General features: G+C 38.2%; 2 protein-coding genes across 3 annotated transcripts in view; one reads left to right on the forward strand and one right to left on the reverse strand.

Moving 5' to 3' along the window:
- Positions 1 to 22,711, forward strand: part of LOC139935067 (protein VAC14 homolog) — a 38,967-nt gene that overhangs the window by 4,400 nt on the left and 11,856 nt on the right. Inside the window, exons 4-8 of the mRNA XM_071929524.1 lie at positions 15,802 to 15,864; positions 17,414 to 17,521; positions 18,972 to 19,081; positions 20,377 to 20,483; positions 22,120 to 22,257. Coding sequence (XP_071785625.1) covers positions 15,802 to 15,864; positions 17,414 to 17,521; positions 18,972 to 19,081; positions 20,377 to 20,483; positions 22,120 to 22,257 — 526 coding nt within the window. The remainder of the gene's footprint in view (positions 1 to 15,801; positions 15,865 to 17,413; positions 17,522 to 18,971; positions 19,082 to 20,376; positions 20,484 to 22,119; positions 22,258 to 22,711) is intronic.
- On the reverse strand, positions 629 to 11,271 carry LOC139934961 (monocarboxylate transporter 12-like). 2 transcript variants are annotated; one of them, XM_071929394.1, is made up of 5 exons: positions 11,181 to 11,271; positions 6,608 to 6,867; positions 5,470 to 5,610; positions 3,103 to 4,029; positions 629 to 1,750 (listed from the first exon to the last, which is right to left on the reverse strand). In XM_071929394.1, the coding sequence occupies exons 2-5, from the start codon at positions 6,804 to 6,806 to the stop codon at positions 1,605 to 1,607; spliced, it is 1,413 nt and encodes a 470-aa protein (XP_071785495.1). In that variant the 5' UTR covers positions 6,807 to 6,867; positions 11,181 to 11,271; the 3' UTR covers positions 629 to 1,604. The 2 variants fall into 2 exon arrangements, with proteins under 2 accessions (XP_071785495.1, XP_071785494.1); XM_071929393.1 differs by lacking the exon at positions 11,181 to 11,271 and adding an exon at positions 7,722 to 7,825.

Here is a 22,711-nt window from a genome sequence, read left to right on the forward strand (position 1 = left end):
ATCATACATCAATTGAACTGATGTACCATGATACTCAATTCTGTGTACCTGTGTACATGGGCATTTCCAAGCCAAATTGTTATACCTCCCTAACAAACTGTGAAGTTTGATTGGTCTAGAACCAATCACGTGCAGTGCAACAAATACGCATGTACCATGGCTGAGTCATGTTCACCGGTGTACATTACCGTTGGTCGATTTCCAGCGCTTAGTACGCAACAACCGGGGGTTCGAGGGAATAGTGAAAAATTGTTTTAAACTATGTAATAATGTTTGAGGATGACAACAGAACTTCGAGAAGAGGAATAATCATGTTACCAAGGTATAACAAAACAATTGTTGCCTCTGTGACTGGGGTCCACGATTTTGTACACCCCCGAGGCAAAATGGCACCCTCGGCTTCGCCTCGGGTGCCATTTTCCTCCCCGGTTGTACAAAACGCAATGGACCCCGTCCTATAGTGGACACGACTCGCAAAAATCAAATTGTGCCGACATGTTTCTTTACACTTTCATATTATTCTAAACTTATGCCACGATGAACTTCAACACTATTTTTTAAGTTTGGTTAACAACAATTTTTATTTGTTCAGAATGTAATTTTCAGTTGGAAAACTTTTTAAGATATAGATATTTTACAAATGGGCCAACTGTTTTCAGCATAACCAGTTTTCAATTAAAGTCACTTCATTTTATATCCATGAAATATGGTTTACATGCAATATTCATCAAATTTTAACCACCGCCCTCCACTTTTCTTTTCATCGCTTACCTTCAGATACTTTGGATATACATGTAGTGTAGCACGAAATAAAAATAAGTAATTTTGTAGCATGTCCTCTGCTCGTAGCACGAGTTACCGATATTCAGAGCTGATCACATGCATACAACAGTTTTTTTTTTTGTCTTGTCAAATTACTATGAGGATTTAGCCTTGGATGTTGGCCTTCAAAATACAAAAACATTAAGATTCAAATCAAATATGTTAAATAATTGGAGCCTGAAGTATCGAAAAGGACACCATAAAGTCATGAAAGTGTAGCATGAGTTAGGGGAATTGCCCACGTGTACATGGTATGTGTAATGTACATTATAAGGTACATAATTATAACAACAAATTCTTATATAGCGCATTTCACACTAAACCGTATCAATGCGCTTTACATTAGTCCCCTACATCCCTTTAATCTTTCTCAGCTCCCGTTAGGGAGTATACAGCCCCGAGCTGCCGTGGCGCTCCGAAAGCTTTTCATTCACAGTATCAACCTCTACCCTCGCAGGTACCCATTTATACCCCTGGGTGAACAGAAGCAATTATAGTAAAGTATTTTGCTCAAGGACACAAGTGTCACGACCGAGATTCGAACCCACACTCCGGTGAATTAGCACCAGAACTTGAATTCGATGCTCTTAACCACTCAGCCGCGACACTCTATGGTTCATATGTATTATAAGGCACACTTTATTAGTCTTATTATTATTTTTATTATAATTATTATTATTATCATATAGGCCTAAATATATGATAATAATAAGACTGTAGCTATTGTCAGCGACATGTAGAGTTGTTTTCAAACCATTCCAATATTATTATTGTTTTTGACATTATTTTATGTCCTCTTTCTTAAAAATGCCGGGTTCAATCCTTTTCAAAACTGGCGCCAGAAACATGGCCGCAAATCCAAGAAAATAGAACCCTGCAAATATGTAGAACATAGTGGAGTATCTCTCAGTTGTATCGTAGATGGCACCTGTGGAGTAAAAAGAAAATAGCATCAATGAATACATTTCATGTACAGTTTCGAACGAAATAAACTAGACTCCCTGCTCGGGGAGAGTGTGGGCCTCGTTTTATTACCATTATGGGAAGTCATGTCCCCTGCATGGGAGAATGTGGACAACGCAATGCAATGCAATGCATACATGCAATAGCGTACAAACCCCCTGCCCCATTCAATGCTGGAGAGTTGTTGACCAATCACTGCATGTCAGTGGTCTCCACGCACGGAGTGTGGAGATAATTATTCATCATGCAAAACCAACACCAGTACATGAATTCTTTTGCTGTAAACCAAACAATTTGAGCTGAACTTTCCAGCTACATGTATATGTAGGTCTTAATGCTATGTACATGTGACTCAAGAGAATGTTAGCTCAAGAATGTCATTTGTTTCCTATAGCTTTTCCTATACCTCGACTGCGGACCTTGGATTTGGCTCATACATGTAGGATTTGTCCTTCAATTCAAAGCCACTAGTCTCGGTTCCAATGACCTTCGCATTGATTATTTCCCAGCCTCGCTACCATGGGCAGCGCGCTAAATCGCTTGCTAGCTTTGCGTAAGGTTATCTTGCTACCATGGGAACGTGCTCCATCTAGCTTTGCATTCATAAGTCAATCTTGGTTCAATTTACAGTGTCAACTGAAATGAATTCAAGAAGAAAAGCGCGCCCTCTGTTATTCGGGTTATCACGTTACATTACTTTACGCTAAGAGTATTCATGGGATAGTGATGTCTTAGATCAAGACTATGTACACAATGTAAGCCACTTTTGATTGTGGACATTTAATAGCTAACAGAGCCTAGAACTTCAATGGGAGTTGAATTCAGGCTGCAGCTGAAGCACAAAGCCAATCAGTCACAACGATTTTGTTTGTCTTCAAAATTTGATACGACGGTTGTATTAGCTATTGTGTTAGCTTGTAGAACTTGGATCTAGTCAAAATATTAATTAAGAAGCACCATGCATTCATAAGTGATGTTTGAAGCTTTGCATGGTGTGGAGGATAAGAATAAACTATGTGACATTAAACTTGCGGCTACAACCATGTAATAATTCTTTTGGGGGGAGTGTTGGCTCTGAAAAAAAGCCTGTTTGGTCTTGACGTTTTTAAATATGTATTCTCTGCGCGTCTTCTGGAAGATGAGCATACCGTACAAACATCAAGATCCAACCGGCTCTTTTCAGAGCCAACACTCCCCCATAAAAAAATTATAACATGGTTGTACATGTACATGTACCCACAAGTTTATAATTTTTTTTTTTACATGTTATGAATTCATGTTTAAAATTGAATATCCATTGATACAAGGGCACGGTACCTGATAAAATGGGCATTGTGAGTGAAAATGGAAGCCCAATGCATGAGTAGATTCCAATGGCAGACCCCATGTTATCCACTCCAACTATCTCCAGCATCATGACTCGCCAGATTGTGTACTGTATACCGTATGTTATCCCAATCATGGATGCAGAAATGTAAATCCAGATTGTACCAAACTGCACCAGCAAGACGGCACACCCACTAACGAACATGGACACCTGGTAGATGGCGTAAGACGAGGCCTTTTGAGTCAGGACTCCACAAATAAGACGTCCAACAATCCCGCCGATTCCACAGACACTTATAAGAAAGGACGCATCCTGCTCTGAAATACCAGACGTAGTGGCAGAGGGGACTAAGAACATGATAAAACAGTTAAAAGCGATGCGGTAAGCTACGACTTGAGTAAAGATTATCATTGAGAGGCGATAAGAATCGCGGAGAAGATAAAACCGAAGTAAATTGGCAACTGCGGAGAATAGATTCCTCTTCTGACGTTGTGACTTCAAAGTGATGTTTGTTGCATCGTTACTTTGTGGTTGCCTCTGGGTCATCACTTCATTGATGCCATGATCTTCACTCTGTGTTGATTCCTGATTCTCCTCCCGACTATCCTGCAGCATTTCTTTGTCTTCCCCGCTGTGTTCAACATCTGTGTCTTTCTTGTTGCAAGTCTTGGAAGGCGACAACCGCACTGGGCGAAAAAGCGCCCCAGCTGCAAGGAGATGACCCACAATTGCTCCAGTTACGAGCATTGTTCCCCTCCATCCATAAGTATCGAGCAACAACTGCATCAATGGACCGAACACCAACATTCCAATGTCTACTCCAGATGATGAGATTCCACATGCCAAGGGGTAGTACGTCTTGAAGTACTTAGCGACCATAACAATTGCCGGCATTAAGGTGATTCCAGCACCAATGCCTACATAATGAAAGACGAGAAAACAGAATACTTAATATTTATAATAATAATAACACCAGGTTCTTTACATTTCCATTGTTGCATCTTGATGCAGCTAGCTTTCTCATCCCACCCTTTCATGTTTCTTGGCGTTGTTCATTTGTTACACATACAACGCATCTATCCTGTTGTTACACCATACATCCTGTTTTTATCAAGGAAGAAATTTCATGCTAAGCAAAATTTTTGTGCTAAGCATCTCTATGAAATTTGGCCTTGATCAGAAACACAATGAACTTAACCGCTAGGCCATGACACGCCACTTGAACTCTCATCACAAACTGTTCAACACCAGCCTATTCATGTACTTGGTACCCGGAAAGAAATGGGTAATTTGGTCAGAATATGTAACCTTTCATTCTGATTTTGAAGTAAATTAAAAATGTAGGTTTAAAGCCATTATACACTTTCGGAACAGAAAAAAAAAAAAAGTTCACAGATTTGAGTTTTTATTGTTAGGCGCATAGAGGAATCTTTTGTTCATTATGCGCCTTATAAATGCTGTTTATTATTATTATTATTATTATTTACAAATACCTTACAGGGTTTACAGAAGGTAATTATGGTAAAAGACTTCTCTTGAACTATTATTACATGAAATGCTTAACTTCTTGAGAAAACATTAAAACAATTATCAATTCTCGACTACGAGAATTACGGATTTATAGTAAACACATGTCATGACACGGCGAAACGTGCGAAAACAAGGTAGGGTTCTTCTGTTATTTTCTCCCGACTCCGATGACCGATTGAGCCTAAATTTTCACTGGTTTGTTATTTTATATATAAGTGGTGATACACGAAGTGTGGGCCTTTGGACAATACTGTTTACTGAAAGTGTCCAATGGCTTTAAATAGTACATGTGGCATAATGGGGGGGGGGGGGGGGGGAATGCAGAGCATGCCAAAAGTTGTCTGGTGATGGCACAGGATAGGATTTGGCCTTGAGTCATTGGCAGCACTGGTCATTGGACAACTTGCCTAATTGTTTGCGGTCAGTTCAACTTCAAATTCAAAAGATAATCCCCTGCTTTTGTTCTCTTTCTGTTTTTCCTGGTTTGCTGACATCGTTGAACATTTTTGTAGGCCTTCTTTGTACTTAAGTTTTTTATTATATTGGTTCCTCGTTTGTGATTTTTATGTTTTTTGTCATCTCCCTTGTAATTTTATGGATGGTTGTAAATATTCTTGTTTCATATTTTTATACCTGTATGTTTATACAATATAAAAATATAAAAAATACTTTTTTAAATGTTTTGTTTTTATCGTTGATGCACACTTGGAGGCAATTTTTATGTTTTTAACGCATTCCTTTAAGAGAGAGTCTTGCGTGTAAACTGCTAGCTATTTCCCCAAAGTATTACATGGAGTAATAATAATTGACAATACCAATAATCTTACCTGCCAGAGCATTTGTAAAGTACATCTGATAGATTCTTGTTGTGAAGCTGCCACCGATCATCCCTGCAGTGTTCAGTATACCTCCAAGTATAGCCGTAGAGCGATAGCCCATGTGGTTTCCTAGCACAGCACCCATCATATCTGAACAAATCAAAAATAAACCATCAGTAAAGCACAACTCAATAATGTTGTCCTCTGAATTTGTGATGAAACCCCCCCAGACAATTGAAGTTTATCATACATGTACATGTACCCCAGATTAAAATCTGCACTAAGAACTGATTTTACACGTTTTAATGCACAAGGAACAGCTATCGTCCAATCATTTGCCTCCTTTGACCCCAGTCTGCTAGTGAAGGCGCTGAACAGATCATTAGTTAAAAGAGTCACCGCATGGTCTCGCACTGTTATTCCCTAAATATTCGCCAGGGTGTAGACTAATACACTGAAATATAAACTCCTGAATAATCATTTAAAGGAATTTTGATTTGAACCCAGGCTGGTCGGTCATTTTGGAGCCAGCCTCATGAGCATTGTTGCTTCCTGGGGTGCGTTTTGGCATGTTTGGCGGTCAAAACCTGTACATGTGTAACCTGGTAACTGGTTCGGTTGAGTAGCCCATTGGTTATAAGCACTGGTCAATTACTTAAACAGTTACCGATTACGACCGCCAAAAACACCCCTGAGATACCCTGTTCCATAGCGAAAACGCAGAAGGCAATGGAGTGTTGAGTATCACGGTACTGATGAACTAGGCTTCTAAATGAGTCGTTCAAGTGGGTGCCACTCTCATGTGTGCTGGTTAGTATATTCGACTAAAACTGTGCGCACTCGAACTTGCTCAATGGTAACCCAAGTCAAAATTCCAGTTGAACCCAGTTAACTTGGGTCAACTGGTTCAACTGGATAGTGACCAAACTCAACCATTTTCCATATTAACCAACTGGTTTGGACTAGGTTTAACTGTGTTGAACTTGGTTTAGATTTTAAACTAGTTGGTTTCTGTCCATTTTCCATATTAAACCAACTGTTTTTAACTGTGTTTAACTAGTTTATCAACTGATTTTCAACTAGTTTAAGTTAAACCCAGTTTAACTACATGTAGGTTCAACTGGAATTTTGACCTGGGTATTCTTACCTCCAATGTATGATGAGGAATACATGATACTAAAGATGGCGCCTGTCTGCGCAGTTGTACTCTGAAACTCATTCTGGAAGCTTAAGAACAGTACTCCAGCGCAGCGTGTTGACGCAAACATGACTAGAAGATGGATAGTGAACGAGGCGAACACAACGGCAAAACCCCAATGGCCACATTCCCTCACAAGAGGGCCCATCACTTGTAATCACCACAATGGGCAGTTATTAGACCAACTGACTTTGAGTGGTGAACAGCAGCTAGAAAGATTTTAGACAATAATGTTATCATTTGTAGTTCATAATATTATTATGTATTTGCATGAGGCTGCATGAAAAATAACTCTGCTTTCGGACTTATGATGGGTCAATCTCTCAGCCAACTCACGGGTCAAACTGATGCCAAGTTGTTATAGTTTTAGTGTGGTCATTTGAAAAAGATTGGTGTGTACACACTGAAACTCCAAGAGCTCTCTTATATTGGTGCTCTTTTGGTGTACCTTGATGACACCCAGAATACAAATTTGTACTTGTTGGTGATGCTACCTTAATAATAATGATAATAATAATACACGGTTTTTATATAGCGCTTTTTCACGGGGTGTCTCAAAGCGCTTCCGACATTATTACCCCTGTTCACTGGGCCTTAAATCATTCCTTAAACCATCTCAGCTCCCTGGGGAGTATACAGCCTGTGCGACAATTATATGCGCTACATGGCTAGACCAATCACAAGAACCATCTCTGCCCACACAGGTACACTGGACACTACATGTATTGGTCATACACCGATCCATTAAGCGAGGCCCAATTATCATTGACCAATCACAACCGCGAAATCTGATCACCATTTGAACCGTTTGGTGATCTGTGCACTAACGGTGATAGGGTTTCGCGGCTGTGATTGGTCAACTGGTCCGGAGGCGGGGCGTAATGGATCGGTCTATTCTCAAAGACCTGTCTTCTCACTTGGTGCCTCAACATAGTATGCATAAAATGTCAAACCTGTGAAAATTTGAGCTTGATTAAAACACTGAATTTTCTGTGTGGAAGAAATGAGAAGCGCAAAGAATGGACCAACTAAAAAAAACAAAATAATGTTTCCAGTCACTCACATTTTGTCCCATCAATCACCTGGATTTCCAGCCTGTCATCATTTTTTCCCGCAACATTTGAGTCAAATATTAGTCAGTTTGTACAGCCACATCTATTCCAGATGTAACATGTGACAAACAACTTTTATTTATAGGTGGATTCATTGTATTCAGATCCACTAACACTTGAAAATGTGATTATTTCGGATTACAGAGGTCATGAAGACAAGTAGGTGCATGCAATGTACACCTCTTCACATAGGCAATAAGTGTAAGAGAGGCCCAGTATTTGGTAACATACATACATTGGACCATAAAATCAACAGTTAGTCACGGCTTACATTTCCTGTTTTTTTTATTCAGCCAAGTTTCTTTTTTAGGGTTATAGGATTTTTCTTTGGACAAATGGTGTACATTTAAGTGGAATATTTCATGAAAATGCACAGGAAAAAAAACCCCAGCTTATCACGGTGCCATATCACATTTTGGATTTTTGGTATCACAATTATTAATACACCGATGTATAAATACATGTACATCGCCCTTAATTAATTTTGACCAATCACAACTAAATGAAACATAAAGTATTACAAATTTTAGCATGCCATTCAAATTTAAGAACTCGCAAGGAAATATTTTAAGGATATTTATTTAAACTAAAATGTATACACCGATGTATCAATACATCGACCTTACACATTATGACCAATCATAACTAAATGCAACATACATAACGACCAATTTAACATGCCATTTCAATTTAAGAACTCACAAGAAAGTATTTTAAGGATTGTTATTTAAACAATAACTTGTTTCATGGTATAAATTTAAAAGAAATTACTCAAATAATGTTAGAATTCATTTTTGTATGCTATTTGATCATCGTTCATTATTGTTAGCCAGAAAAACAAAAACTAAACTTTGAACAACTATAAAATGTGACCCGCTCCGTGAAAATGAGTCAGATGTAGGCAATTTCAAGAATTGAGTTATATATGCATGGCTGGAAAGAACACATCAGCAGCAGTAACTTGGTATGTGTCTAAGCTTTGGGGTGTAGGCCTATCGCATTGCTGAGTAACTCCTGTTTGGAATTAGCCACTACACCATTTTTTGTGAAAAACGAATTACAAGTAAAATGATATTTTAAACTACCACTGTGTGCAAAAGGATACAAATTAGACATACATGTAAAGGATACAAATTAGACATACATTAAATATGTCCAGTCAGTCACGTCCTGTCAGTCACACTTTTGGAGAACCCACAGCTTCAAAATTCTGAGCTTTGTATTAATTGAGTATTATGTTATATCTCAAATCCTATATATTATGTTTTTTATTGTTTAGGGTCTATGTACCAATGATTTATTTTGACAAGATGTCAAATAAATCTCACAGGAATCTACAAATTCTGAAAATTGATGGTCTTTTCGGTCCCCTCAGTCAAGCTTATAAATTTAAAGGAACATTACATAGTTGGATTTGCTAGCAAAAAAAATTGCTGGCAGTGTAAGCACTTTTAACATGTATGTAATCCACCATGATAAACCTGTAGAAGTTCAAGATCGATCGGCTATCTGGGTCACGAGAGAACGTTGACAAACCGATTACAAATTTTGCATTGCATCGATGCCAAAAACAAACACGAATAAAACACTCCCTGAGCAATAAACTCCAAATGCGAAATAAGATTATTTATTTCTCATCAAATATGAAGTTTCAGACAGAAATACTTCAAGGGATGTTTTCTACTACTATCATCATCATTAGACCGTGTAAGTTTTATGTAAATCTGTGATCTTCACGATTTTTGTTTCTTACCAATTCTGTAACGTTCATTTCAAATTGCAACCTTACAACCATTTAGGCCTATGTAAGGCATTGAGATTCAGCCTGTGTTTTTATAATTGAACTATGTAGGATGTATATGTTCTCATTGACTTCAAGTATAAATTTTGTAGCTAAGCATGATGCAGATTTTTTTGTCTGCAGCAGCCTTCTCAAAATAGTGAATCACTGAAAGTTATCCCATCAAACACGCTGGCGTTAGTGCCAGTGAATTTTTACTTTAAATTAAAGACACTGGACTATATTGGTAACAGTCTTCTCACTTGGTGTATCTCAACATATGCACAAAATAACAAACCTGTGAAAATTTGAGTTCAATTGGTTGTCAAAGTTGCAAGATAATTAAGAAAGAAAAAACACCCTTCTCACACGAAGTTGTGTGCTTTCAGATGCTTGATTTCGAGACCTCAAATTCATGGAAAATTACTTCAGATGGAGCCGTTTCTCATAATGTTTTATACTATCAACCTCTCCCCATTACTCGTTACCAAGTAAGGTTTTATGCTGATAATTATTTTAAGTAAATTACCAAAAGTGTCCACTGCCTTTAACTGCAGTACTTCGGTATTTTCTGTATTTTGAAGACACTGGACACTATTGGTACTTGTCAAAGACTCGTCTCCTCACTTGGTGTACATGTATCTCAACATGCACAAAATAACAAACCTGTGAAAATTTGAGCTCAATCGGTCGTCAAAGTTGTGAGATATTAAACATGTTAAAGAAAGAAAGAAAAATCTTGTCGCACCATGGTCACACATCACAAGTTGTTTCAGATGCATGATTTCGAGACCTCAAATTCTAAATCTGAGGTCTCGAAATCAAATTCGTGGAAAATTACTTCTTTCACAAAAACTACGTCAATTCAGAGGGAGCTGTTTCTCACAATGTTTTATACTATCAACCTCTCCCCTTTACTCGTAATCCGCAAGAAAGGTTTTTATAAATGATAATAATTATTTTGAGTAATTATAGACCAACAGTGTCCACTGCCTTTAACTTTAGTGTACAACTTTAGTTTTACTACATATTTACCACAAAATCACTTGTTATTTACTTTGTCTTTGCGCATGCCCTCTGAATCGACAATACAAAATCAATACAAAATCAAAATCTGAACAACAATTCTTTCAAATAAACAAAATTATTTATGTCTGCAACTACATGTATAGAATACATGTATGGTATAATTAGTATTCTTAACAAGAAAATAGCAGTACACATTAATATGTTATTTACAGTTTAAAGGCACTGTACATGTAATGCATGTTTGGTAATTTGTCAAAGACCAATGTTCTTACTTGCATGTAGGGCAGTCGTTTCCCACAATGTTTTATACTATCAACAGCTCTCCAATGCTTGTTACCATTGAGTAATTACCAAACATGTACCTTCCCTAAATCAACATTGTAGCCATCAGACTGGTGACTACTTACATAATATGTAACGAGCAAAGGTGAACAACTAGCATGATTAGCCATGTTATGTACATGTTATGTAATACAAGGTTACATAGCCCCAATTCAACAAGCCGTACAAAAAATGACAACATTTCTCTCATACTGTACATACATGTAGTACATATGTCAGACAATGTAAGTAGATTATTCAAATACAAAGCAATACTCACAGAGAACTCTGTACATTATCCCTCCCAAGTAAACAATACTGGGAACTCGGCCAGAGCCAGAGGTAACCTCCCTACAAAATGGAGAGAAATAACTGAGTAGAAATAAATATGCTCTCTCTATATTTATATGCTCAAAGCTAACAACGGAAAAGCGGAAGAACTGTAGGTTGGGAGCATAAAGGTCCGATTGTGAAACAGATGGCTTTAAAGGCAGTGGACACTGTTGGTAATTACTCAAAATAATTATTAGCATAAAACCTTTCTTTGTGACAAGTAAATGGGGAGAGGTTGATGGTACAAAACATTGTGAGAAACGGCTCCCTCTGAAGTGGCATAGTTTTCAAGAAAGAAGTAGGAATTTAATTTTGAGACCTCGGATTTAGAACTTGAGGTCTCGAAATCAACCATCTAAACGCACACAACTTCGTGTGACAAGTGTTGTTTTTTTCTTTCATTATTATCTCGCAAGTTTGATGACCGATTGAGCTCAAATTTTCACACGTTTGTTATTTTATGCATACATGTTGAGATACACCAACTGTGTAGGCTACTTCTTTGACAATTACCAATAGTGTCCACTGCCTTTAAAGGCACTGGTTATTACTTAAAATAATAGTCAGAATAAAAACTTACCTGGTAACAAGCAATGGAGAGCTGTTGATATCATGAAACATTGTCAGAAACGACTCCCTCTGAAGTTGAAGTCCCTTTGAAGAAAAAGGTAATTTCTAAACTGTATTATGTCATACCCATGTATTGCTTGTTCAAATAACAAATGGCGCAAGCTTTGCATTAGACTCCGTCCTCTCGTCTGACACCCCGAGCATGTACTTAAAAACACGCGCAATATTGTCAAAACAACCGCCAGGCCAAGCTAGTAAATAGTATTATTGCAAAACGTACAGCTGATAAAAAAAATTAATTTTAATTCAAAAGTGGCGTATTGCGTAAAATTTGCTTGAAGATAACTTTGTTATAAACATGCCCGCTCGTGGAAATAATGAAGAAAAAAAAGATACTACCATGTCCAATATGTAAACTGGCGTTTCAGCAGTTTTGGATCGGGACGCAGACCCGCTACGTTTCCGTATACCACTCACGCGTGTGTGATAACTTTAGAATCAGGGCACCCCTCTGCTATCAAAAAGAAAAAGACTTGATATAATGTGAGGCAATTACCAATTCATTCATCAGTTATTTCTTTATTCAGCAATGCAGGCATACATGTATTGTTTATATTTTTTTTCAAATGTTCTTATCAAATCACCATTAACCAATACTCACTTTAATGTGAAAACAGATAACATAAATAGGAAGGTCTGACATTGGATTATTTCTATTTTGAGACGACCCAATTGGGGCACCAAAAAAAAAAAAAAAAAAAAAAGTTAATGGTCTGACGTTCCGAGGCTAAAATAATTCAGATAAAATAATTCTAGGAAGAGTTTTGAACTTGATTTCCTCACCCCAAAATCCGTTTGGTCAGAGTGTGCAACACGCCAGGAACAAATTCTGTGAATAAATTTATAAGTCCCCCCGTCGTGACACTTTTGTCCTTTAAAAAAAAGTAAGACACTTAACCATTGCTCTGTCCTTTGGATGGGACGTAAAGCCGTTGGTCCCATGTGTTTAGTAATGCATGTAAAAGAACCCAGTGCACTTATCAATAAGAGAAGGGGTTTGCCCTGGTGTTCCTGGCTATGGCTGCTGAATGCGCTGTAGCACCTTGTAAACCCTTGTAAGGCGCTACATAACTGGGTCTCAGAATTCATCACTTTAAAGCCATTATACACTTTCGGTAAACAGTTTTGTCCAAGTCCCACACTTCGTGTATCACAACTTATATATAAAACAACAAACCTGTGAAAATTTAGGCTCAATCGGTCATCGGAGTCGGGAGAAAATAACGGGAAAACCCACTCTTGTTTCCGCGCGTTTCGCCGTGTCATGACATGTGTTTAAAATAAATCCGTAATTCTCGCTAACGAGAATTTATATTGTTTTACTGTTTTCTCAAAAAGTAAACTATTTCATGGACTAATATTTCAAGAGAAGTCTTTCACCATTACCTCCTGTAAACCCTGTAAATTATTTGTAAATCTGTGAACTTTTTTTTTTTTTTCTGTACCGAAAGGGTCCAATGGCTTTAATAACCTATCTTTCTGAAAGTTTGTATATCTCAGCGCCTTGAGTACCTTTTTGGTAGATACGTGCGCTATATGAGACTTCAATATAATTATGATTATTATTATTATTAATAAAACTTGACATGAAGCTGCTGTCATCAACATAAGTTGCTTTTAAATATTATTTATACATTATTTTATGTCCTCTTTCTTGAAACGCCGGGTTCAATCCTTTTCAAAACTGGCGCCAGAGAAACATGGCCGCAAATCCAAGGAAATAGAACCCTGCAAATATGTAGAACAGAGTAGGGTAGCTCTCAGTTGTATCGTAGAGGGCACCTGTGTAAAAAGAAAAAGCACGTATCAATGAATATTGTATTATGTCATGTCCAGAAATCCTTTTGTTACATGTACATGTATAAAACCTGAGTAACGCCTGTATGTTTTTCACAGAACCCGGATAAGCACACATCGGTGTGTATATATATAGGCAAAAACAAATCAAATCTAATTTTCTATATTCCCAATGCAAATTTAACATCTATTTTATGTATAAACCATGGAGTTATTTATATAAGAACTAGAGCGCGCACTGGCCTATATACGCGCCCCGGTATGCGAGCAGGCGGCCATTTTCTAAGTTGACAAAACAGCTATCTCACAGCGTGTGTTTGTGCGGCCATTTTGTAAGTTGAACAAACAGCATCGCGTGAGCGTTCAATAAAAAAAACCTCAAACGTGTATTTCATACTCAACGCGCGTGCAGAATGACGCGCTTGTCATCTTGCGGTCCCGTGGCGTTTGTGCACGAAGCATCACTCGTGGGCCCTCTAGTTCTTATATATAACTCTATGGTATAAACCAACAATTAGAGGTGAACTTTCGAGCTAAATGCTATAACTCGGAACAGGAAGAGAAACGTTAGCTCAAGAGTGTCATTTGTTTCTTGAAGCTTTTCCTAAACCTGGACTTTGGATTTTGCTCTTAAGATGTGTCCTTTAATTGGAAGCCACTATGTAGTCTTGGTTCCAAGACCTTCACATTTATTATTTCCCAGCCTCACTATCATGAGCACCGCGCCATACCGCTCGCTAGCTTTGTGTAAGTTTATTCTCGCTACCATGGGCAGTGCGCTGTTTTGCTCCCTCGCTCTGCGTAAGTTTATTCTTGGTTCGAATTACAGTTGTCAACTGAAAAAGGATTTTAAGAAGAAAAGCGGACATGCATTTATAGCTCACAGAGCTTTTACTTCAATGGAACTTGAGTTGACCGCAGCCGAAGCACAAAGCCAATCAGTCACAATGATTTTGTTTGTCTTCAAAATTTGATATGAAATTTGTATAATATTGTGTTACATATGTACATAGTGTAGCTTGTGAAATTTGGATAGTCCAAATATTAATTGTGAAACACAGAATGCATTCATAAGTGATGTTTGACACTTTGCATGGTGGAGGTACATGTACATCCATTGTTGGGGGAGTGTTGGCTCTGAAAAGAGCCGGTTTGGTCATGACGTTTTGATCAGTATACATACATGTATATACTCTTCTCTTCTTCAGAGAGATGAGCATCTGTTCAAAACATTGAAACGTTAAGATCAAACCGGCTCTTTTCAGAGCCAAAACTCCCCCATAAGATAATTATTACAGTACCCGCAAGTTTACTTTTATCTAAAGGTTATTCTAACAGGTTATTATGCATTCATGTTTCAAATCAAATATCCATTGATACATAGGAACGGTACCTGATAAAATGGGCATTGTGACTGTAAAAGGAAGCCCAATGAATGAGTAGATTCCAATGGCAGACCCCATGTTATCCACTCCAACTATCTCCAGCATCATGACTCGCCAGATTGTGTACTGTATTCCGTATGTTATCCCAACCATTGATGCAGAAATGTAAATCCAGATCGTACCAAATTGCACCAGCAAGACGGCACATCCACTAACGAACATGGACACCTGGTAGATGGCGTAAGACGAGGCCTTTTGAGTCAGGACTCCACATATAAGACGTCCAACAATCCCGCCGATTCCACAGACACTTATAAGAAAGGATTCCGCTTAAGAATGAAAGAAAAAACACCCTTGTCACTCGAAGTTGTGTGCGTTTAGATGGTTGATTTTGAGACCTCACGTTCTAAATCTGAGGTCTTGAAATCAAATTCGTGGAAATTACTTCTTTTTCGAAAACTACGTCACTTCAGAGGGAGCTGTTTCTCACAATGTTTTATACCATCAACCTCTCCCCATCACTCGCCTAAAAAGTATAGTAAAGAGGGTGCACTCGTGTTATAACCGGGAAGCATCAATGTTAAAGGCAGGGGCAAAGATTGTTTTTAGTCATTGTAACGGTAATGCTGATTCATACATTAAGCATTAATAAGGGTGAAGAAAAAAAATCTATGACGCTACTTTTAAATCATGATACGTGGTAGGAGTGTTTATGCTGATGCCTGAATTTGTCGCTTGTTTTTTTTTCGCATACAGCTTGCAGCTGATCCGGATATTAATGTGAAGAATGGTTCAGAGCTTCTGGATAGGCTAATGAAGGTAAGTGTACAGCAGTGTTAAAGGGAAGGTACACATTTGGTAATTACTCAAAGCAAATATTAACTTAAAAATTGACTTGGTAATGAGCACTTGATAGCTTTTGATAGTATAAACATTGTGAGAAAAGAGGGTTTTTCTCTCTCATTGTTTTCTCGCAACTTCGATGACCAATTTAGCTCAAATTTTCACAGGCTTTATATTTTATGCTTATGTTGTGATACACCAAGTGAGAAGACTGGTCTTTGACAATTACTTAACGTGTACCTTCCCTTATCCACATGAGGAAGCTGTGGTTAATTAAACCAGGAAAAAATTCCCATTGAATCCCATTGAGTCCCATTGATATTTTGAATGGGATTCAATGGGATCCCATTGTTTTAATAGGATTCAATGGGATTCAATTGTGTTCAATGGAATCCCATGTGGATCCCATTGGATCCCATTGAAATGTCCCAAATTCCACATTAATCCCATTGAATCCCATTATTCCCATTCAAATTTCAATGGGATACCATATGAATGGGATTAAAAAATCCCATTGATTTTTATCAATGGGATTTTTTTCCTGGGTACTGTCATGTGATATCAGCTCATCAAGGTTTTTGAAAATGTGTGGAGGAAATTATGCATTCAACTCAATAAAATTCAAGTTATTTATTTCATCACAGTTTACTTGAAGTAAAAAGTGAAAATAGTTTTCCCTGTGTGCACTAAAAACATTCAAAATCCATACTCATTAAAAAAAACAAAAAACATTACATTTTAAAAACACAAGAATTTATTACCAAAATTTAGTTTTAAATGGGTTAGTTCATTATTGTAATGGATTGCATAATGAGGAAGTCAACCACAGATGCAGAGCGACTAGGTTTTACACTCAACCAAAGAAGAAGCTCCAGATACCCTAAAGAAGTCCTTTAATTGTAATCTGGATTTCGCGGATGATATTTTGCCTATGCAGTGACGATCAGCGCAATGGCCGAGAGCTACTGAGAAATATTGAAAGGCATGCCGGAAGTGTGGACGTAAGACTAAAATGAATCAAAAACCAAATATCTAACAATCAGCATCAACACTAATGACAAAATTGACATGAAAACAAGTAGCAGTGTGCAACTAAACGAAGTTGACAACTACATACATGTACAAGTACCTTGGTGCCCTTGTGAGAGACAGCAAAGGGGAAATTACCAAAAGAATAGGCATGGCATGGTGGGCTTGCAACAAAATGAATGCTGTATGGAAATCAGGCCTCAACAAAAAGAGCAAATTAACCATCTTCAAATCAACTGTAGAATCAATTATATTGTATGGCTCAGATACATGGACATTTTAAAAAGAGAGAAACATTATCAAAATCTACCATCACTGACTTCTAAGGCAATGGACCCTTCCCATGAAATATGCTAATCACATTCACGCATGCGTACAGACCCTGTTGGTTGGCAAAGCCATAGAGTTGTGCACTAAGCAGACGCGCAATCGCGTGTGCGTCACGCATCCTATAGCTTTATAACTATTATCAATATTTCCTTCCTTCTTTTATAAGGACATTGTGACAGAAAGCCCTAAGTTTGATCTGGTAGCTTTTGTGCCTTTACTGAGGGAGAGAATCTACGTCACTAACTCCTTTGTCAGACAATTCATCCTTTCATGGGTAAGTACCAGATTATTCTTGAAGAAATTCATTTTATATCGTACTGTCAGTGTCAAAAATGTTGTACATATAGTTTTGTCCACGCTGGAAGAGTAATCTGGAATAGACCAATCCAGTGGGCTCCGCCCACGACGCACGTGTGAGCAAGAACACGTGGGGCTCTCCAATGCCTTTCTGCACAACTCTGCCGCACTCGCCAAGAAACGCGCACGCATGTCGGACCTTATTTGTCGGACCTTCGTTGCGTTGTGATTGGTCAATACGCAATGGGGCGGAGCTTAGTTGATCGGTCTATTGGAATTTTCAATCTGAGAAACGTTGCTGTCGGTAACACTTCTCAATTTCAAACTTTGGGGCATCAAAATTTATATCTTTTTACATTACCATGTTACTTTGAAGTGAAATGTTTCTGAAAGTGTCTTTATACTATCGAAAGCTGCTGTACAACTAACCAATAAAATAAGTGTTTATAAAAGTGATCACCATACCTACACCTTCCCTTAAAGCCATTGGACACTTTCGGAACAGAACAAAAAATAAAAGCTCACAGATTTACTAATAACTTTCAGGGTTTACAGAAGGTAACGGTGAAAGACTTCTCTTGAAATATTATTCCATGAAATGCTTCACACTTTTTGAGAAAACATTAAAACAATTATAAATTCTCGATATCTAGAATTACAAATTTATTTTAAACACGTGTCATGACACGGCGAAACATGCGGAAACAAGGGTGGGTTTTCCCGGTTTTTTCTCCCGACTCCGATGACCGATTGAGCCTAAATTGTCACAGGTTTGTTATTTTATATAGAAGTTGTTATACACGCAGTGTGGACCTTGGAAAATACTGTTTTCCATGTAAGGTGTCCAATGGCTTTAAAGGCAGTGGACACTATTGGTAATTAATCAAAATAATTATTATCATAAAACCTTACTTGATTATGAGTAATGGGGAGAGGTTGATAGTATAAAACATTGTTGAGAAACGGCTCCCTCTGAAGTGACGTAGTTTTCAAGTAAAAGTAATATCCCCGAATTTGATTTCGAGACCTCAGATTTAGAATTTGTGGTCTCGAAACAAGCATCTGAAAGCACACAACTTTGTGTGACAAGGGTGTTTTTTCTGTCTTTAATATCTCGCAACCTTTGACGACCGTTTTAGCTGAAATTTTCACAGGTTTGTTATTTTGTGCCTATGTTGAGATACAGCAAGTGAGAAGACTGGTCTTTGACAATTACCAATAGTGTCCAGAGTCTTTAAAGCTTGCTTGAGAATTGTGCAATTTCCGATTGCACAATACTCATCTACACAGTACATAGGTGTAATTTGATAATGCTCAGCGATTGCACAGTTACCTTAGTTGTTACCACGCTTTCATCATATATTTTTCCAAACTCTTAAAGGTGTACAGTTGGAAACTGAATTTTTCTATTTTGTTTTTCTCCTCAGATAACTACACTCAACTCAGTGCCAGATATCAACCTGTTGATCTACCTCCCTGAGATACTCGATGGAATGTTCCACATCCTTGGAGACACAAACAAAGAAATCAGAAAAATGTAAGACAAGAATTAGAGTCACTGGTGTGCCGTTTTTTTTACCGCCTGAGGGCGCTCTCAAACATGTACCGCTGTCGTGGGGTCCATTCATTCATACCCAAAACAGGCATTAAAGACTGCAACACATTTACCACCATAGATATCTAATCCATCACAGACGATACGACCTTTAAAGGAGCCGTTATAATCCACCTTTAAGGCAACTTAAAATCACGGCCCAACAAAAATTAAAACTGTGCAGGACCAATCGCGTTATACCCCCAGAAGTGATACAACTACTATTGAGAGCGCCCTCACGGGGTCAAAAATATGTCCATGTCCAATCATGTCACCTCCATCTGTAGATCCTTAAATTTCCACATACCAAACTTCAATCGGAGCTGAAGGTAGGAATTGATATTCCTCTTAAAGGCAGTGGACACTATTGGTTAATACCTAAAATAATTACCAGCATAAAACCTTACTTGGTATCGAGTAATGGGGAGCTGTTGATAGTAAGACATTGTGAGAAACGGATCCCTGAAGTAACGTAGTTTTTGAGAAAGAAGTAATTTTCCACGAATTTGACTTCAAGACCTCAGATTTAAATTTCAAGGTCTCAAAATCAAGCATTCGAAAGCACACAACTTCGTGTGACAAGGTTTTTTTTTCTTTCATTGTTATCTCACAACTTCGACGACCAATTGAGCTCAAATGTTCACAGTTTTTTTAATTTTATGCATATGTTGAGGTTCACCACGTGAGAAGACTGTCCAGTGTGAATAGTGTCCAGTGTCTTTAAAGCAGTCTAGATTGTAGGGATGTAGGAAACATGCACTGAACAACGAGTTCCAAAGAGATGCAGTTCGTGGCACAAAAGCTGTTGGCATGACTTTTTCATAGGGACATGTTGCCTCGGATCGGGCGAGTTGGTCTATGAAAAGCGTTTGTAATCGTTTTACATATAATTATATGGTCAGAAAGATGTTTTAAAGTAGAATCCACACAAATATGCCTTGAAATTGCATGGTTTTCCTTATGCAAACGGCACACCAATTTGTGAAGTCAAATGTTTGACTCCACAAGATGGCCGACTGTGTTACAAGTAGTCTGAAAAGTAAATGGAAACCACACAATTTCAAGGCATGTTGATCATTTTATTCTACTTTTAAAACATCTTTCTAACCATAAATGTATGCATTTAATAACAAACGGTTTCGGATGCGTTTCATAGACCAACTCGCCCGATCTAAGGCAATATGTCCCTTTAATGACTCTTGTTTTTTCTCTAATGTATATTTGACTTTATACCCCAGGTGTGAGTTCTGTTTGGACCACTTCATGAAGGAAATCAAACAGAGTCCGTCCAGTGTAGACTACCCATCCATGGTTAATGTACTCATAGCACACAGCCAGAGCAATGGTACGTACATGTACATGTAATATGAAATTCTACCACATGAACTAATCTTAATTTGTTAAAACTGTTGTGCATTGTGGATGAGCGGTCTAGTTCAACGGACCCAAGCTCAGGCCCCAATTTCATGGCTCTGCCTACCACAGAATTCTGTGCTTACGATCGCCATTCTGCTCTAGCTGTGTGAACCTAGAATGCCTAGTTACGTGGAGTGCACACAAGCCAAAATTCGCTGCTTACCCGTTAAATACGTTTGACGTAAGCCTGGAATTCCCTGCTTCCGAAAGCAGTGATCTTTGCTTACAGTAAGCAGAGCCATGAGAGTGTGGGTTCACATCCTGGTCATGACACTTGTGCACTTGAGCTACAATGTACTTACATGTAGGCTCTTTACCGTACATGATAGTGCATTCCACTCTGACAGCCAAGCACCTAGTGGATGATACCCTTGCCTACATACATCCTTATGGGCTGTAAAGGGGTTAACCCTGTTTCATCCCATCCAGGGCCCAATTTCATAGAGCTGCTAAGCAAAAGAATTTGCTTAGCATGAAATTTGTGCCGTGATTAAAGGAGACTGCTGACGATGACTAGAGCAAGCTACATGTAGTCGAAACGTTGAGACCAATTCCGAACTGACTCCGCGGCAGTACAGTTATTACGATCCTATAAGCTAAAGTAGTAGTCCAGTCAAATTTCTATACCATCCCCCTGGTAATAGTTATAAAGCAGGACAGTTCTTTTCAGAACTGAGAAGTCTCCCGAACCTCCGATTATCTACTCCTCGACAGTAGAATAAAGCAAGACAGTTCCCTAAGAACAACTCTACCTGGCAAGTAGATACACACACATGGTGTTACCGCAAACCAAATATACATTCATACCCCACCATGCAATGCCTCAAATCCTATATAAATCAATGAAATTGAGCAAACTAATAAAAACAGTTAATTATTTGTGCCCTAACATCATGAGCGGGCTTTCCCTATGCACAAGATAGAGTATTGGGCTGATATGCGCAAATTGATTGCCGATAAACATGAGGACGACAAAATAGAAGATGGAGAGATGAACTAAGTATGTTTACGGGGCATTGCTTGGCAACAGACAGCGTAGGATAGAGTGAGATGGAGAATTGGTCAAGAGGCTTTCCTGCAGTGAAGTGAAATGGGCCAGAAAGAAGAAGAAAGAATGCATGATTTGCGGTGGATAGTTAAAGGATTGGGGTACATTTTGAAACATTAAACACAGTGTCCACAGATTTACATTAAACTTACACAGTATGAAGATAATGATAGTAGAAAGCTTACCTTAAAATATTAGTTGCTGAAGTGCTGTAGTGTTTTTAGAAATGAATAAAACAGTGTCATGAAAATACAATTTTACATGCTGAAATAATTTTTGTCTCATGATAACTGAAAATCATTTTCATTACATTGTTTTACTCATTTCTCAAAAACTACAGCATCTCAGCAACTAAGATGTTCAGGGAAACTTTTTACGATCATTATCTGCAAACTGTGCAAGTTAAATGTAAATCTGTGGACATACATGTACATGTAGTGTTTTTTGTCCTACAAAAAGTACATAGACCCTTTAATACAAAAATATTTATCTTCTATTTTGTTTTATCCTGATGTAGATGAATTGATTCAGCTTACAGCTATCAACTGGCTAGTGGAGTTCTTAAACCAAGCTGGACGTAACATGATTCCCTTCTCCTCTGGACTACTCAACGCCACTCTGCCAAGTATGGCCTACGACAGAGTGGAAAGGAAAAATATCCTTTGGCAGGCCTCGAAACAACCCACCGCACCCCACAACAATAAGCCATTAGCTGTTAGACTCACATGTAAATGTTGTCTGCACAAGTAACCTCTAAAATTTGAATTCCTCAGACTTTCAAGACAGTTGTTATGTCACATGATTAGGGACAAGCTTTTGCATAGTTACCCAAGTTACCGAGTGGAACGGAAATTATCCTTTGGCAGTCCTTGAAACAACCCACCGCACCCCACAACAATAAGCCATTAGCGTGTTAGACTGTAATGTTGTCTGCACAAGTAACCTCTTAAATTTGAATTACTCAGACTTTCAAGACAGTTGTTATGTCACATGATTAGGGACAAGCTTTTGCATTGTTACCCAAGAGACGGCGAGCACCGATAAACCATTCTAAATTAATGTGAATGGCACATTGGTACCAGGGTTTGCTCATCTGGAGGATGCTATAC

The sequence above is a fragment of the Asterias amurensis genome, chromosome 3 (genome assembly GCF_032118995.1).
Source record: "Asterias amurensis chromosome 3, ASM3211899v1".
Classification (NCBI taxonomy): domain Eukaryota; kingdom Metazoa; phylum Echinodermata; class Asteroidea; order Forcipulatida; family Asteriidae; genus Asterias; species Asterias amurensis.

What these genes read in the sequence shown, in the direction of transcription:
- LOC139934961 (XM_071929394.1), bottom strand. Translation starts at nt 6,806, where the DNA reads ATGGGCCCTCTTGTGAGGGAATGTGGCCATTGGGGTTTTGCCGTTGTG. An exon ending in TTCCTCATCATACATTGGAG is followed by an intron (nt 5,611 to 6,607) that starts GTAAGAATACCC and finishes TGATTTGTTCAG; the next exon opens with ATATGATGGGTGCTGTGCTA. An exon ending in CTTTACAAATGCTCTGGCAG is followed by an intron (nt 4,030 to 5,469) that starts GTAAGATTATTG and finishes TTCATTATGTAG; the next exon opens with GCATTGGTGCTGGAATCACC.